This window comes from Podarcis raffonei, chromosome 3 (assembly GCF_027172205.1).
Source record: "Podarcis raffonei isolate rPodRaf1 chromosome 3, rPodRaf1.pri, whole genome shotgun sequence".
Lineage (NCBI taxonomy): Eukaryota > Metazoa > Chordata > Lepidosauria > Squamata > Lacertidae > Podarcis > Podarcis raffonei.
In genome coordinates, this window is record NC_070604.1 from 65,067,100 (window position 1) to 65,081,523 (window position 14,424).

General features: G+C 40.4%; 1 protein-coding gene and 1 long non-coding RNA gene across 5 annotated transcripts in view; both read right to left on the reverse strand.

Moving 5' to 3' along the window:
- Positions 1-6,494, reverse strand: part of LOC128410604 (uncharacterized) — a 49,123-nt gene extending 42,629 nt beyond the window's left edge. Inside the window, exon 1 of the long non-coding RNA XR_008329551.1 lies at positions 6,285-6,494. This is a non-coding gene — a long non-coding RNA (uncharacterized LOC128410604). The remainder of the gene's footprint in view (positions 1-6,284) is intronic.
- A 4,843-nt stretch (positions 6,495-11,337) lies between these two features.
- The window catches only part of HIVEP2 (HIVEP zinc finger 2), a 136,983-nt gene continuing 133,896 nt past the window's right edge, over positions 11,338-14,424 (reverse strand). For all 4 annotated transcript variants that reach the window (XM_053382069.1, XM_053382072.1, XM_053382068.1 and 1 more), the window contains one exon: positions 11,338-13,949. In XM_053382069.1, coding sequence (XP_053238044.1) covers positions 13,119-13,949 — 831 coding nt within the window. In that variant the 3' untranslated portion in view covers positions 11,338-13,118. The remainder of the gene's footprint in view (positions 13,950-14,424) is intronic.

Consider the following 14,424-nt stretch of genomic DNA (forward strand, 5'->3'; position numbering starts at 1 on the left):
AAAGGAGAGAAGGCTAGACGGTCATTCTCACATAAGCCGGAGAGCTTATCTTCTGACATTACTTAATCTCAACATGATGATAATGTTTCTGTGTCAGGGCACCATTCCACCGTGCATTTCTCACTCCTTCCTTTAACCCTGGGCATGAACACAACATGGGCTTTGTTGAGAGCTGCAATCACGTAATCTTCCTTACTGGTGGGGGTTGGAACTAGTTCTGTTATGAACAGATGGTCTACACAAAGATCTATGCTTGTGCTATAAGGGACTGCCTTTCAAAAACAGACCAAAAACTTGCATGGGTTCAAAATGCAGAGGCTAAAGTTTGGTTCTCATTGCTCAGAACACATAACTGTCAATTTCACTGCCTATGGGTTTCTGAGCTCAGCAGAAAGTACTGGTCTTGGCCTTTAAAGCCCTAAATAGTCCAAGACCCAGTTACCTTCAGGACCATTTTCTCTTATATAGTCCTCCCATAGAGGCCTTGCTCTCCATGCCATTGTCTCAGGCCCTTTGATGAGTGAACATGAGTCATGAGTCCTTCCTATTAGCAGCTTTGTAGATGTAGAAAGAGTGAGGATTTATTTATTTATTTTGAACAGCGATTAAAAACTTCTTTAGCAACAGGAATTTGATGTTTAATTGTATTCCTTCTCAGCTCCTGCATTTTAGACTGCTGCTTTAGTTTAATATAATAGTTTGTTATTGCATTGGATTTGGCTTTTGGGGGGTACCGACAGATGGTCAGTATTTTGCACATACCAGAACTTTAGGTCTGCACAATTAAAAGTGGATTACAGCACTCTGTCACATCGAAAAGTGTGGGATCAACAGGCGGTTAATGGGAAGATGTATAAACACGATCAAATCAGAATGAATGTAAACTAAATTCTCATTATCATATACTGGTCCAATAAACAAAACAGAACAAATAATCTGTAAAGCCCAGGCACAGTTTAACCACTGCATAAGTTTTGTGTGAGCAAATCAGGATGAGAGTTGAAGAAACAGGTCATCTGGGGGAGCCCTTGATATGTATCTCTGCTCTGTTTGAATTACTTATTTCATGTAGTTTCTCTGAGTACCATGTTACTGCAATGAGGTACATGTAGGGCTGCCTTACATGGTCCAAACATTTGAGTTGGGCAGCATGGATGTTAACTAGAACCAGCCAATTACAATCATATTATGCCAGGCCTCTGTCATCTGCACTGGCTTCCACTATCTATCTATCTATCTATCTATATCTATCTATCTATCTATCTATCTATCTATCTATCTATCTATCTATCTATCTATATCTATCATCATTTATTTATTTATTTATTTGCTTGCTTGCTTGCTTGCTTGCTTGCTTGCTTGCTTGCTTGCCCCAGTCCATTAGGCTCCATCAACATCTGGAAAGCCACAGATGTTGGATCCCTGATATAAGCACATAGTACCCCACCTGGTTCAGACGCATTTTTCTTTCTTGGAGTATACATGAAAAACAGGTAGCAGCATTTAGTCACAATTACATGCTTTAAGATTTTCCAAGTTAAATCAGTGCAAGTTAATTGCATGCTTAATTATCCTGTGATAATCAACAGAACTTACTTTTTATTGCATAGGATTGCAAACAGGATTTCTTTTCTCTGTTTTTGTTCGTTTGTTACAGCACTTTAATCCTACCTCTCCCACCATTTAAAAAAATAATAAAAACATAGCCCTGCCTAGCATGGCCAATGATTAAGGATGCTGAGAACTGTAGTCCAGCAACATTGCTGTTTTTGTAAGCTATTTTTAATCTGTATTTTATTAAAATATTCTTTTTATTATGTTGTATAAATGGCCTTAATAAAGTTTTTGTAGGGTAGAATGTAAGGGTAGGGTAGGATGTAAATCCTGAAATAAAGAAAAACTACAACAGCATCATCCCAAAAGTGCTTAGTAGTTTGAGCTGAATTATGTCCATGCTTCCTAACAATACTACTGAGTAGACCAGGATTCCTTCCTTTTCCCAAAATGACTGTACTATATCATTATCCTCTTCTTGTTTTCTTACAGAATGTAACTGTGTCTTACCAGTTCAATGAACATTAAGCGACTGGAAATTAGAATGTCACGTTCATAATGGAATACACTAAAGAAAAACAGTGAAATGGGTTGAGAGATGTGAAAGCAGCAGCCCACACACTCTCAAACAAAATTGTCTAGCAACAGGGATATTAATAACTGCTCTCAGCCATTCTAGAATATTCTTCCATGGCTCTTCCTATCACCTACTCAGTTTCACTTTATAAGAGAGACACCATCCTTTTCTTGGGTCAGAATATTTTGGTCTCTTCTAATTCTTATTTAAAAGCCCACCACCACCTTACAAACAATGAGGTCACGTCATAAAGTATCAATCATGCCACAATGTCCAAACCAGAATGCCAGGTACCTCTTTACACACCCCATAAGAAATCAGTGACGTCCTTCCTGCTTTGCTACAGAAATGAAGATCCAAAACGAACACACAAAATAATAGCTTCAAACCAGCCTCCCACTATGTAATGCTTTCCATATGCTTTGGATCGCAGCTCCCATCAGCTGTGCTGGTTGGGGCTGATGAGGAGTCACTCATGGGCACATGAAACAGCCTACCAGAAAAAGAAATGTATATACACCATAGGCACATCAGTGCTTAGTCAATAAGTAGTGCAATGCAAGTGGTTCCGATCAGGGCAATGCCTGCAAATCTGGCAGCAAAGTGGTGAAACAAGCTAGAAAAGCAATAAAGGGCAAAGTAAGCATACTTTGCAGAAGGGGAGAGCACCTTTGGGTGTAGGACCACATTGTGTAAATCAGGATCAAAAACATGGAATTGACTGAGAAATCATGGGGAGATAAAACACAAAAAAGTTTGGGGTGATTTTAGTACTCCTTGGTGCCAGAGAACTCAAATTCTCAACCCATATTCTTTGATCTAAGAAAAAAAGACAATGGAATTTCTTAGGCAGTTTGTGGGCTATAAAAAGACCTCTGTGCATCGCAAGTTGCCAGGCATATGTTGCCCACCTGAGAGAGCGAGTGCTTAAGGTTACAGTGGGTTTATATACTTCAGAGTTAAGCTATGCAAGGAGATTCATAATACCTGGAAAAAGAAGTTCTTTGGCTGAATGCAGGACTGTAACAAAATGAAAATGGGTACTTCTATAGCTCCTTTTATCCACAGATATCCCTCTAGTGCTCTTGAAACCATTAAGATAAATGTAAAAAAGAGAAAGAAACCCTGAAGCACATGATGCTGACAAAAATGGAAAGCTATGTAGTTTTCTATTTAGCCAGAAATAACCTCCTTTTTAAAATGACTCCTTTTCAAAACCAATGTCAGATTCTCTGTTGACGTGCGTACACAGGAATTGAGCCATTAAAATGCATGAGCCTGCCCCAGTTTCGAAGAGGAGAGATTTGGGATCTTGATGGCTATGCAATACTAGATATAGGAATGAACCCACATGATGGGAAAGCTACCAATGAATTTCAAACAGATCTTAGAAAATATTAAATGCTCGACCCTGGCTGTCAAATCAAGCAGTAAAACTCAAATATGAGGAATTAGACATCAAATAACAAATATCAGGTGTGAAATATCAGATACTGACAGCATGGTCAAATGTTAAATTGTCACCACAGTCTATTTCTCCTGCTAGCATGTCACAGTATGGAAAATTGGAGAGAAGCAAAAGTGAGGAAATACTAGGCTGAGAAGAAGAGGCAGTAAGAGAAAAAATTAAGAATTGAATACTCGTCTGAAGGGGAAAGATGTTATGTATATATCATCCCTGCCCTGCAAATGAGGCACATCCTTATTTCATGTGATCCCCATTTTTACTCCTTACTTGGTTTTGTCTTTCACAGGAACACAGAAACCAAGGAAGTTCCCTTCTATTGGGACATCTTACTCAATATTGTCTACACTGACTGGCAGCAGCTGTCAGGGGTTAAGGCAGGGTTGTATCCCAGGCCTACCTAAAGATTGAGCCTGGGACCTCCCGAGTGCAAGGCAGATGCTATGCCCCCCCCAACACTTTACATCAGCCTTCCCCAACTTGGTGCCCTGCTGATGTCGCAGGACTACAACTCCCATAATCGCCCACTGCAGGCTGTATACTACGGAATGGGGGTTGATGGGAGGTGTAGTCCAAAGATGCCTAGGAAGGGCCGAGTTGTAGAAGGCTGCCTTAAGTGAATCCCATTCAGAGCACCCTAAGTAAGAGTGACTTTCTTCTGCAGTCTGTTATTTTCTGCTGTGTTTGTGACAGACAGTAAGTGAGGGAATAACAACAGACAGACAAAAACATGGATGGAATTCTCTAACCAAGGAAGAAAAGGGTTGGCCTTAGGCACACCTTGCAGCGGTTTCACTCTGTCCTTTCACATGAGGATTGAAGATTTCCTGGAAATCTGGCTGATATGGAAGGCTCAGGAAGCACATGGTTGCTTTTTCTTGTTGCCATGCCTCTTGGAACAGAGCATTTCAGAAATTGCTCTTGAGCTTAATTTTCATTTGTTAGTCTGCAGACCACCTTTCTGTATAGAAATCTTCAAGGCAGTGGACAGAGCATAAAATCAAGCTGTTCTCTGTACAGCCAAGTGTTCCCTTGTAGGCTTTATTCCTCTATGCTTGTCACAGTGTGTCCAGAAGGGACGACTCTGACACAGTGAGATCAGGGGGAAAAAATTCTTGCTTTGTTTATGAAAGAAACTTTCTGACAATATTGCCAGCAAAGAAAGCGCTACTGGGATGGGTAAAATGCAGAGACATCAGTGTTTTTCTGGCTTTAACATTGGAATAAAATATTTTATTATATCTTCATCCCATCCTTAGGAAGTCCTGCTTAAATCTTCTCCGGTCTGACCTTGGCATAATTTGCTTCAGTTTATGAGTCTGGAAAGGTGGGAATGTTCTTGGGGTTTGCTCTCCTGTTCAGTGTCTGAAAGTCATGTGTATAGGGTTTATGAAAGGACCTTTGTCCTCCTAGGAATGCTTTCAGAAAGCCTCTTTCATAAGTTGCATGTACATTGCATTCTCTCAGTGGCTACAGTACCAGAAACATGCAGCTGGTGTTTACTTTGGGGGCAAATCCCCCCACTGACACCAGTGGGGTTTTTCCTCTCAATGCAAAACCACCTTCTAGTTGAGGGATTTCCTTCAGCACTTCAGCAGGGGAAGAAAGGGTTAAATTTCCCTTACACAGCTGACAGTGCTCCTGCTACCAGTCAGCCACTGCCATCTTCAGCTGGTGCTAACTGCACCTTTCAAAACCTGCACCTTAACATGCTCATCAAATTCGACCTGAAGACTTTGCACATGCGGAAATGCAACCTCACCTTTACTTCTTAATTACAGTTTTGCTGTTTCTTTACAATGACAGGCGTCATCAATGTTTTTGGACTAGTGGGCACATTTTGAATTCTGAGGGAATGCTAGGGGTTCCGGTCACAAAATGGCTGCCATGGAAAGGGCGTGACACAACACAAAATGGCTGCCACAGGGTGCATAGCATAACACAAAATCACAGAGAGACAACAACAACTAAGAGCCCTAGGCTTTCCATAGGAAATCACCTATGTCCTGCTGGTCCTGACTATGGAGATCACTCACATACACACAAACATCCATGTTTTTGCTATCTAATAACAACAGGGAGAATTCCTTTGTACTAGGAAAAATATGCAAGGTAGCTGCACCAATCTCATTTCACAGAGATCACTCATAACTTTCTTTCTAGGAGGGCTGGAGACTTGCTTTTTAAGAAAATGAAAGCTTACAGTTTGGGCCACCCACCCAGGGGCCTTCAGAGGTGCCATAGTGCCTATGGACCCCAGGTTGGTGACCTCCATATGATATCAGGAGGAAAAGGACTCTCCATGAAGAAATATTCATTTGAGGCCCAATTGATTTTATAATAATAGCAATTGTGAGGGACACAATAGATATGAGAAATAAATGGGAAATGCATTATCAACATCTTATAGTAAGTAAATATGAAAGTAATTATAAAATTGTTTATAAGAGCTCTTGTTAAGCAAAAACTAGAAATATAAAACAATATACACTCAGGACAAAAGCAAATTAAAAGCAGAACAAAGATCTAAAGATAAAACAACCCCTAGATTGAAACAAAAAAAATCCCTAATTAATAAGGATTGAGATGTAAGCTAGAAAACCTTTCTTGAAAAATCTAAAAAATGATGTCCAGATTTTAATGATACAACCAAATATCTGTAAACCAGTGGTTATGAATAATGCTTACCAAGTGGAGAACTCCTGCACGAAGCACCCAAAGGCCAGAACCAGTTGCCTCAGGAAGAAACCTTTAACAGGTGCAATGATTAGAGTTAATGTGGGGTAATGTTGAGAGTATTTTAACCCTTTAAAGACTTAAAGGTACCTGAAGAGCTAAATGTATTTAAATGCCTGAACATAGGTGGCAAAAAAATGGGTTTTCTCCATTTTGACATTCGCTCTTAGTTACAGCTAAAGACCAGGTAAAAGAGCAGGCGCAGGCGATTTGGGGGGGGGCGCAAAATTGGCTTTAAAAAGGTCCATAAATATAAATATTGATCATTGCCTCATAAGAAATGGTTTTAAATAGAGGGTGAATTGAATGGGGGGAAGGGGGGTGGGTTGGAGGACAGGCAGAAAGAAGAGCTAAGGCACGCAATCTGGACGGTTCTGCCAGACGGCTCTGCCCCACAATAGTGGGCTTAGCATCAGAAGTAATAATACTGATAGCTATTTAAGGACAGTTGCAGCCATCTATCTTTCTTTCATAACTTGCTTTATTTTTCTTTGCATCTGGTTCCATTTATGACTCATCCTTCCCAAACATCCATATGTTGCTGCAGAAGGACTTCAGCTTTACTTGCTTCATAGTGAGTTGTAGCACTGGCTGCCAGCCAAATAAATGTAATAAAACCACTCCCCCTCCCCCAATCCAAAATAAAAATGAAATCTCATTTGCAGTGAGAGTTAATTAGCAGTCTGTAAGCCATTTCAGCAACTTGTGTTGTGTTGTTGCCTGATATGCACCTTCCAACTCTGTTGTGGCATTTCATTAGCTACAATATGGAAAATTTGGTTGGCTGCACATTCCAAACCTCGGCTGCTAGAGGAAATTTTGGACAGTCACCCTGTGGGCTCTCTGGGTGTCACTTTTTGCATCACCTGTTCAGAGCACAGTGACGCTGATGAATCTTAACACTTTCAATATGGAGCTGACAACAGTGATTTTGCGGAAATAGGCAGCTTGTCAAGAAGCTTGCGTACAAAGGACTTGGCATGACATTAAAAACACTCAGAACACAAGTGACTAAAAACATCATCACTACTGAAGTTTTAGAATCTGAAAGACCAGTGTGTGGGGGGGGGGGAGTGGGGGAACATCATTTTCAAATTACTTTTTAAATGTGATGTTTTTCATTCCTATAATTTAGCAAGACCTTGCTAGATATTGTGCATGGTATGTCTATAGTCAAAATCATTCCTAGCATCATTTAAATAAAAAATATATATTATTTGGAGAATATATTTTTTAAATGAGCTTGGGTGCCTTAAGAGTTTTCCTTCCCCTAGGAAAATGTATACAAATTTCACTTTCCATGAGGGAAGACTCTCAGGATCCCAAACTCTGCTACAAATTGATGTTCGAAGGGGAGAAGGGAAGATGGACTTCATCTCACCTCTCAGGATACCGAAAGAATATCTTGTCTGGCATAATCCTGCCCATTCGTTATGATTTTCTGGGGAGTCACTATTTTGTATCTCATCCAGATCTGAGACTCGTTTGGTAGAGACAGGTGGCTGGTAGAGAGGAGGCTCCCTGGAGATCCCTCTCCTTGACATATTTCTATCACCTCCTTCAGAGGTGTTTTCATTTCTTATTTATTCATTAAATTTGAATGCCGCCCTTCATCCGTAGATCTCAGCAGGGTTTGCAACATAAAAATACAGCATGAAAACACAAAATACATGATAAAAACAAGAACAAAAGACACAAACCAATAAACCCCCCTCCCCCTACCGTATCAAGATATCTTAAATGCATATCTTGATACGCATTTAATTTTTATCTCTTTTTTAGCAGGCACATCACATAGTGAAACTATGGAATTTGTAGCGATGGCCACCAACTTGGATGGCTTTAAAAGAGGGTTAGTCAAATTCACAGAGGAGTAGGCTACTGGTGGCTTCTAATCTTGATGCTTATGTTCTGCCTTCACTGCTGGAGGCAGTAATGCTTCTGAACACCAGTTGCTGAAAACCACAGGAGGGAAGAGCGCTCTTGTGCTCGAATCCTGACTGTGGGTTTCTCACAGGCATCTAGTCGGCCACTGTGAGAACAGGATGCTGAACTAGATGGACCGCTGGCCTTAACCAGCAGACTCTTCTTAGGTTCTGAATTTTATTTTATCTCTTAGTCACTTGAATCCTATTTAACTATTACTTTTATTTTTAGCTGCTTGGGCCTTTTCCTAAATGAAAAGGTGTGTTGATAATGTACTAAAATAAACAAGATGGGTGTTTTCTGAGAGATGTTTTCCTAGTTTGAGCAAGAGCCATTGAAACATCTTCCACAGGAATGTGTGGGACACTTGTGGGTGGTGGAAAACGGAGGCATGGAAAATCTCCTTCTCCCACCTCTCTGTGAATTACTCAGGGTCATAAATTCTCGGCAATTATTGATCCAGTTGTTGGAATTTACCAGGTTACTCTTTCCAAGCTGAGATCACCACAGGTCTTGTTGGTTGCATGTCCTGCTAGTTGTGACTAGAAATGAAGGGATCTGTACATACATACCTGCCCCATCACACCTGCTCCATGCCAGCCTCTGGGATTACAGGAAACCTCTCCAAACAGGCAGCAGCAGAGTCTGGAGTTAAGTGGGGGTGGCAGAAAGAGCTGTTCTAACCGTGAATGCAAAGTAAAGGGACCCTGGAGACTGAGTAAAGGATTGCAGACGGCAAGAGTCTGGAAGCTTGAACAAGAAGAGTTTGGTAGATACAGCAGGACTTATGGGAAATGGAAATTATGTTCAGCAGAAAAATGAGAAATTCCAGGACATACAATACGATTTTCTCGACCTTTTTGTCGATTCCTGGCCAGATGTCTGTTTCTGACCATCTGCAGTGCTCCCAGCTATCACCCACCATTTTATATGTACTGTTGTTAAAAAATTGATGCATATAAATAAAAACAACAAAAAGAGACAGCAATGAGAGAAATGCACAGAGATATTTGTGCTGTGTTAGAATTTAGTATGCAAATCTTCAGTTTGGAAGAGATTTGGGACAATGTTTCTGCAACTCTCCACTTGTGAAAACTTAATTGAACCCTTCGGGACAGTACTAGAAAAGCAAGAGTGTGTTTAGAAGTGTAATCCACTTGCTTAGGGTAGGTATTCAGGTATATTTTATCTGGACACAGCATAACAGCTTATTCTACAGATATTTTCACTTAGTGAGATGCTGGATGGATGATATCATAAAGACTGCACCAGATGTTTCTCTGGGAATGCAGAAAAAATATCAGAAAGGGCTAGAAATGTGTAGGCCTATCTTTCCTTCACGAGCGTTTGGAAGCCTGAATAGGTATTTTATTTATGAAATACTTTGAGAAAACACAATAGCAGGAAATCAGGATTATACCTCCCCTATAGACATGATGCACTAAGGCAAGCAGGAAAACTTTTCAATGAAACTTTTTACACATATTTATTTTTAAAAGCATAAGCCTTATTTTTTTGTGTTACAGAATGGAAACATCCTTTGTGTTGATGTTTTATTTCTAGTTCAATGATGGATACTAAAGGCAAACACTTAAAAATATCTGCATAGAGATGGATAGCTTGCTGGGATGTCTGAATTGGGCCCCTATTTCCTCTCTCCCACAGCCCTTGGATATGGATGTTCCTGTGTCTGAAAGACAGGGAAGAATTCAGTTTGACAGTACAATATGCAAACTGGCGTTTGCAAGATGCAAAGCTGCTGCTTACACAGAAGGCTGCCTTACTGAGCCAGACCACTGGTCCATGTTTACCCTTGTGTTCATCAACTGGTGGCAGCTCTGGAAAGTTTCAGACAGGATTCTTTCTCAGACATAACTGGAGAATTATCCAGAATTGTATGTGGCATCTTTTGCATGAAAAGCATGTGGTCCAATACTGAGCTACATTCCTTTCCCCAGGTTCTGGATACTCTTACTTGAAAACAAGCTCTTCTGGAATATTCAACTCTACATAAATGAGTTCAAATTGCTACCATATAATGAAGCCCGGGGTGAGAGAGAAATACAAAGATTATGGCACCTACCATTTCTAGGAATGATCCCAGATATTGGGTCATGCTGAAGGGGTTGTCCCTGAAAAGTGATATGGATAAACCAATCCAAATTAACCTTTTTGTGTATATGTCTGTCCAGGAACGTGTTCTATATATTACTGTGCAAAAATGAGCGGGGAGCTGCAACTATGTTGGAATTATTATTATTATTTATTAAATTTGTATACAGTCCTTCACCCGTAGATCTCAGGGCAGTTCACAGCAATCAGCTCAAACATATAGCAAACACAATTAGGAAGAATACCACATTCCTGTGCCTTAATTTCACCAAAGATATCCACATTTCATTGACATTTTAGCAACAAATTAAAAGAAAATGAGCCTAGGGTAACAATGACACCCTGTATCTCTTGTTAAAAGCTGATTTAGCCAAAGAGAGGTAGGTCGTCTTTTACCACCATAGAACACGGTATCTGCAGAGACTTAGCACTGCTAATTCCCGCCCCCCTACAATGGAATATAGAGGTAAGTGCATTGCTTATTTAACTCATTGCTGGGTTGTAACCCTGAAATATGTGCAGATTAATAATTACAGATTTGTCAGGTTGTTTACAGACAACAAGCTGTTGCAGACTCATCTCTTTGGAAGATACTCAGGTCAAGAGGTTTAAACGTTTGAGTATGGGCAGTGCTCAGATGATGATTTATGATGATTTTTTCCTTATTCAGAAGTGTGCAATGGATATAAAATATTTGGCAGAAACGTAGCAATAGGCAAGACAGCCAAAGCGTCACCGGCTTTTACTGTTATTTCATGCAAAACCAGGCCAGTTACATGCGTGCTCATGCCCAACAAAATGTCACATTATGCAACATGCCGTCCAATCCTATAAGTCTTTATTTGGAAGTAGACTCATTTCTATGGGGCTTATTCATACATATAGAAGGCATAGGATTGCAGCCTAAAAGAGCAACATTGTTAGCCTGGAAAAAAAATTAAAACACATGAAAACTAGACGCTAGGTATGTAATGTAACTGTATATTTATTTCTTTTTTTAAAGAACACTCCTTAAATGTATTGCAATTCAATATACAAACTTTTTTCACAGAATTATAATCCACTAAATAGCACAGAAAAGACCCCAGAATTTTCTTGACTTGGGTGTATGCATGGATATTGGGGAGGGGCAGGGTGAAGGGAGCGGCCTCCATCATGCCTTCCAAACAAATAAGCAATGGTTCTTTCCCATCTCCTCCTGAAACCACTGCATGCTATAAATGCCCTAAATCTCGAAGGAGAGAATTCATTTTCTCCGCTGACCTTTTCCCTTAGATAAGACGTATGGGGATGGTAATTTTTATTCTGGTGACAAAATGGCTACCGGTTGTCTTGGTTGTCCAGAAATGGCTGTAAAGCCTTCGTCTAATATTCCCTCCCCTAACCCACCCTAAAGTCCCCACATACGAGTGAGATAACTTGGCAATATGACTAGGCTCCTTGGCTATCAACTAGTATGGAGGCCCCCCAGGTCATTTCCACGGCTCCACCTGATGCATGCAGTGCCCAGCACTGACGACGACAACTACCGGCCCCGCCGATAACAGAGATCTATACAGTCAAACATGCTTTCTCACCTGAGCTGGAAGCCTGATTCCGCTATAGTCAAAGCCAAGGGAGCCAGAGTTCCATTCTTCTTCTTCTTTTCTTTTTTAAAGACACTTTAATAAAGATATGTGGTGCCCTATCACCTGATCCTGCTTCCGTTCAAGTCAAATTCACAACTTCTGCTGACTTCACTTGGAGCAGGGTGAGGCCTCTAAGTGTCCAAACAATCTACATGAAATTGCACCGCTTTTTTTTCCTTTTGCTTTTTTTAATTCGCACATATTTACATGGGGTGGAATGTTTTCCCATTTTCTTTTAAAGGAGCATATAGAGCAACATGTTCACATAAGACCAAATACTTTTAATATATTTATAACTGTTTTATAAAGCTTTGAAAAAACTCACAATAGCACATGGTTTTACTTTAATGCTTTACGGTACTATCTTTTTAAAACCACAATCAGCACTTTTAAGTTATAGTCGATCCAGCAAACAAGAGACAAAAAATTACAAGAGTTAAGAATGGACTGATACATCCTTTTATCTTATTTTTGTTTTAAACTAATGCATAAGTGCAGAATAAGATACTCTAGTTTAAATATCTTGTTTACAATATACATTTTTTTTGTTCTAATAATGCAACAGTAAATCCCATGCTTCACATAGAAAAGCAATCCGCAACATTAAGAAAAAATGTACAATTTATGAAACAAAGTAAATAAATATTAGTATTACAGAATCAGAGCTGTACATAAAAGCTGTTCAGTTTTAATCATATAAAAATATTTTAGTGCAACCTCACATATATATTGATGCTTTTTTTGTTTTTTGCTTTACATCGTTTAGGTCAAAGTGTCCAAAAAAGGAAAGAAATTACATTTATTACAAAGCAGATACACAAATTCTAAAATATGTACAAATTACCGCTAAAAAAATGCTTATAAGAATATAAGCAAAAGTAAAGAAAAGGCACAAACATCTGTACAGGTTAAAAGTACCAGACCCAATAAGAACTTTGAAATTTCGTTTTGGTCAGGCTCATGATGACTCGTAGTTTTACTCAATTCTTTTGATATAACAAAAGTATATATAATAGCAAACTACTGTAACTTAGAACCGGCATGCTATAAAGATGAATACTTCCTTCTATCACTAGGGGAGGGGAGTCGGGGGTCGGAGTAAACACATGTATTAAAGTCTTCACACATTTTCAGATCGCTGTGGGTTGCTTTTTTCGGAGGGTGGTTCTCTTCTTTCTGGTGTGCTTGATGGGGAATCTTGCTTACTAAGATAGCCTAACTGTCTGACATCCGCACTGCTTTTACTGTAAAAGGTGGAATGAGATAACGCAGTCTGTGATGTACCAAAAAGGTCCTTTTCGCCACTGTGCAAGTCAGGGGAGGTGGCTGAGGCACAGATCTGGCCTGGCTCGGAGCCACTAAAGTGTTTAATGCTAAAATGTGCACTTTCCGAGGGTTTCTGCGGAGGCTCAGAATCCCTCTGCAACTGCTCTGTCCCGTGTAGGCCTTCCTCGGCTGCGATTCGGAGAGAAGCTATGGCTTTTGTACAAGTCTGTATGTTTTCCTCCTGCTCCCTCTCGACGACGCCGTCTTCCGAAGTGCTTTGTTGCAGCAGCAGCAGCTGAGAAGGCGATGTGGCGCCTTGAGCCGCGGTGTGCAGAGCGTGAGGGCAGGTGCGCTTCTCGTGGTGCTTCAAAACAATGCATGATTCTTGAGCGATGGTTTCCGAAGCTGCCCTCTTCTTTTCACCAGAGCCCTCTTTGGGGAGGGACAAGATGGACGGAGGGTGTAAACCTGAAAGGGCTGCAGGTACCGAGTGGACCATTTGGATGCCGCCAATGGGCATCATTGGGATGGGGGCGCGAAGCTGCTGCTGAGAGTGTAGTGGGAGGTGGCTGAAGACATAGTCAGTGGGACCCTCAGGGAACAGGCTAGATCCGTGATGCTCCAGAAGTCCCTTTTCCCCAGAAATATTGAAATAAGGTCCCTGGAACAATCCTGGTCTTGAACTCTGCAAGCAGAGAAAGATATTCACAATTAGCAGCAGCTATTGCAAGACTAGCAAATCTGTTCTACAATGCTACCTCTGGTTCAGCAAAATGTGTCATTAAAGAACAAGAGGTAACATGCAAGAGACATTGTGGCTACAAAACCTTGCCACTCTGCCATCTAGAGCAAATTGCCACAACTATAAGATGCTCCGCAGAGCAAATACTATCATTCATGGCCTCTTTATACATTTTAAATTCACCTTCCGAAATATCTCACACAAAGGCTAAGCTTATAAACAAATGTCAATAGCTCAGACACATGTGAAAGCAATGTTGATAGATCTGCAGGAACACAGACATCTCCCCTATTCTTTGTTTTCCTCTATTTGTCAGTTCTTGTAATGTAATATTGAGAAGGAGGAGGAAAACAGCTGAGGCCAAAATAGTCGACTGGTTAATTAGAGGCAATGCGCCCCTTTCCTTTATGTGACAGTA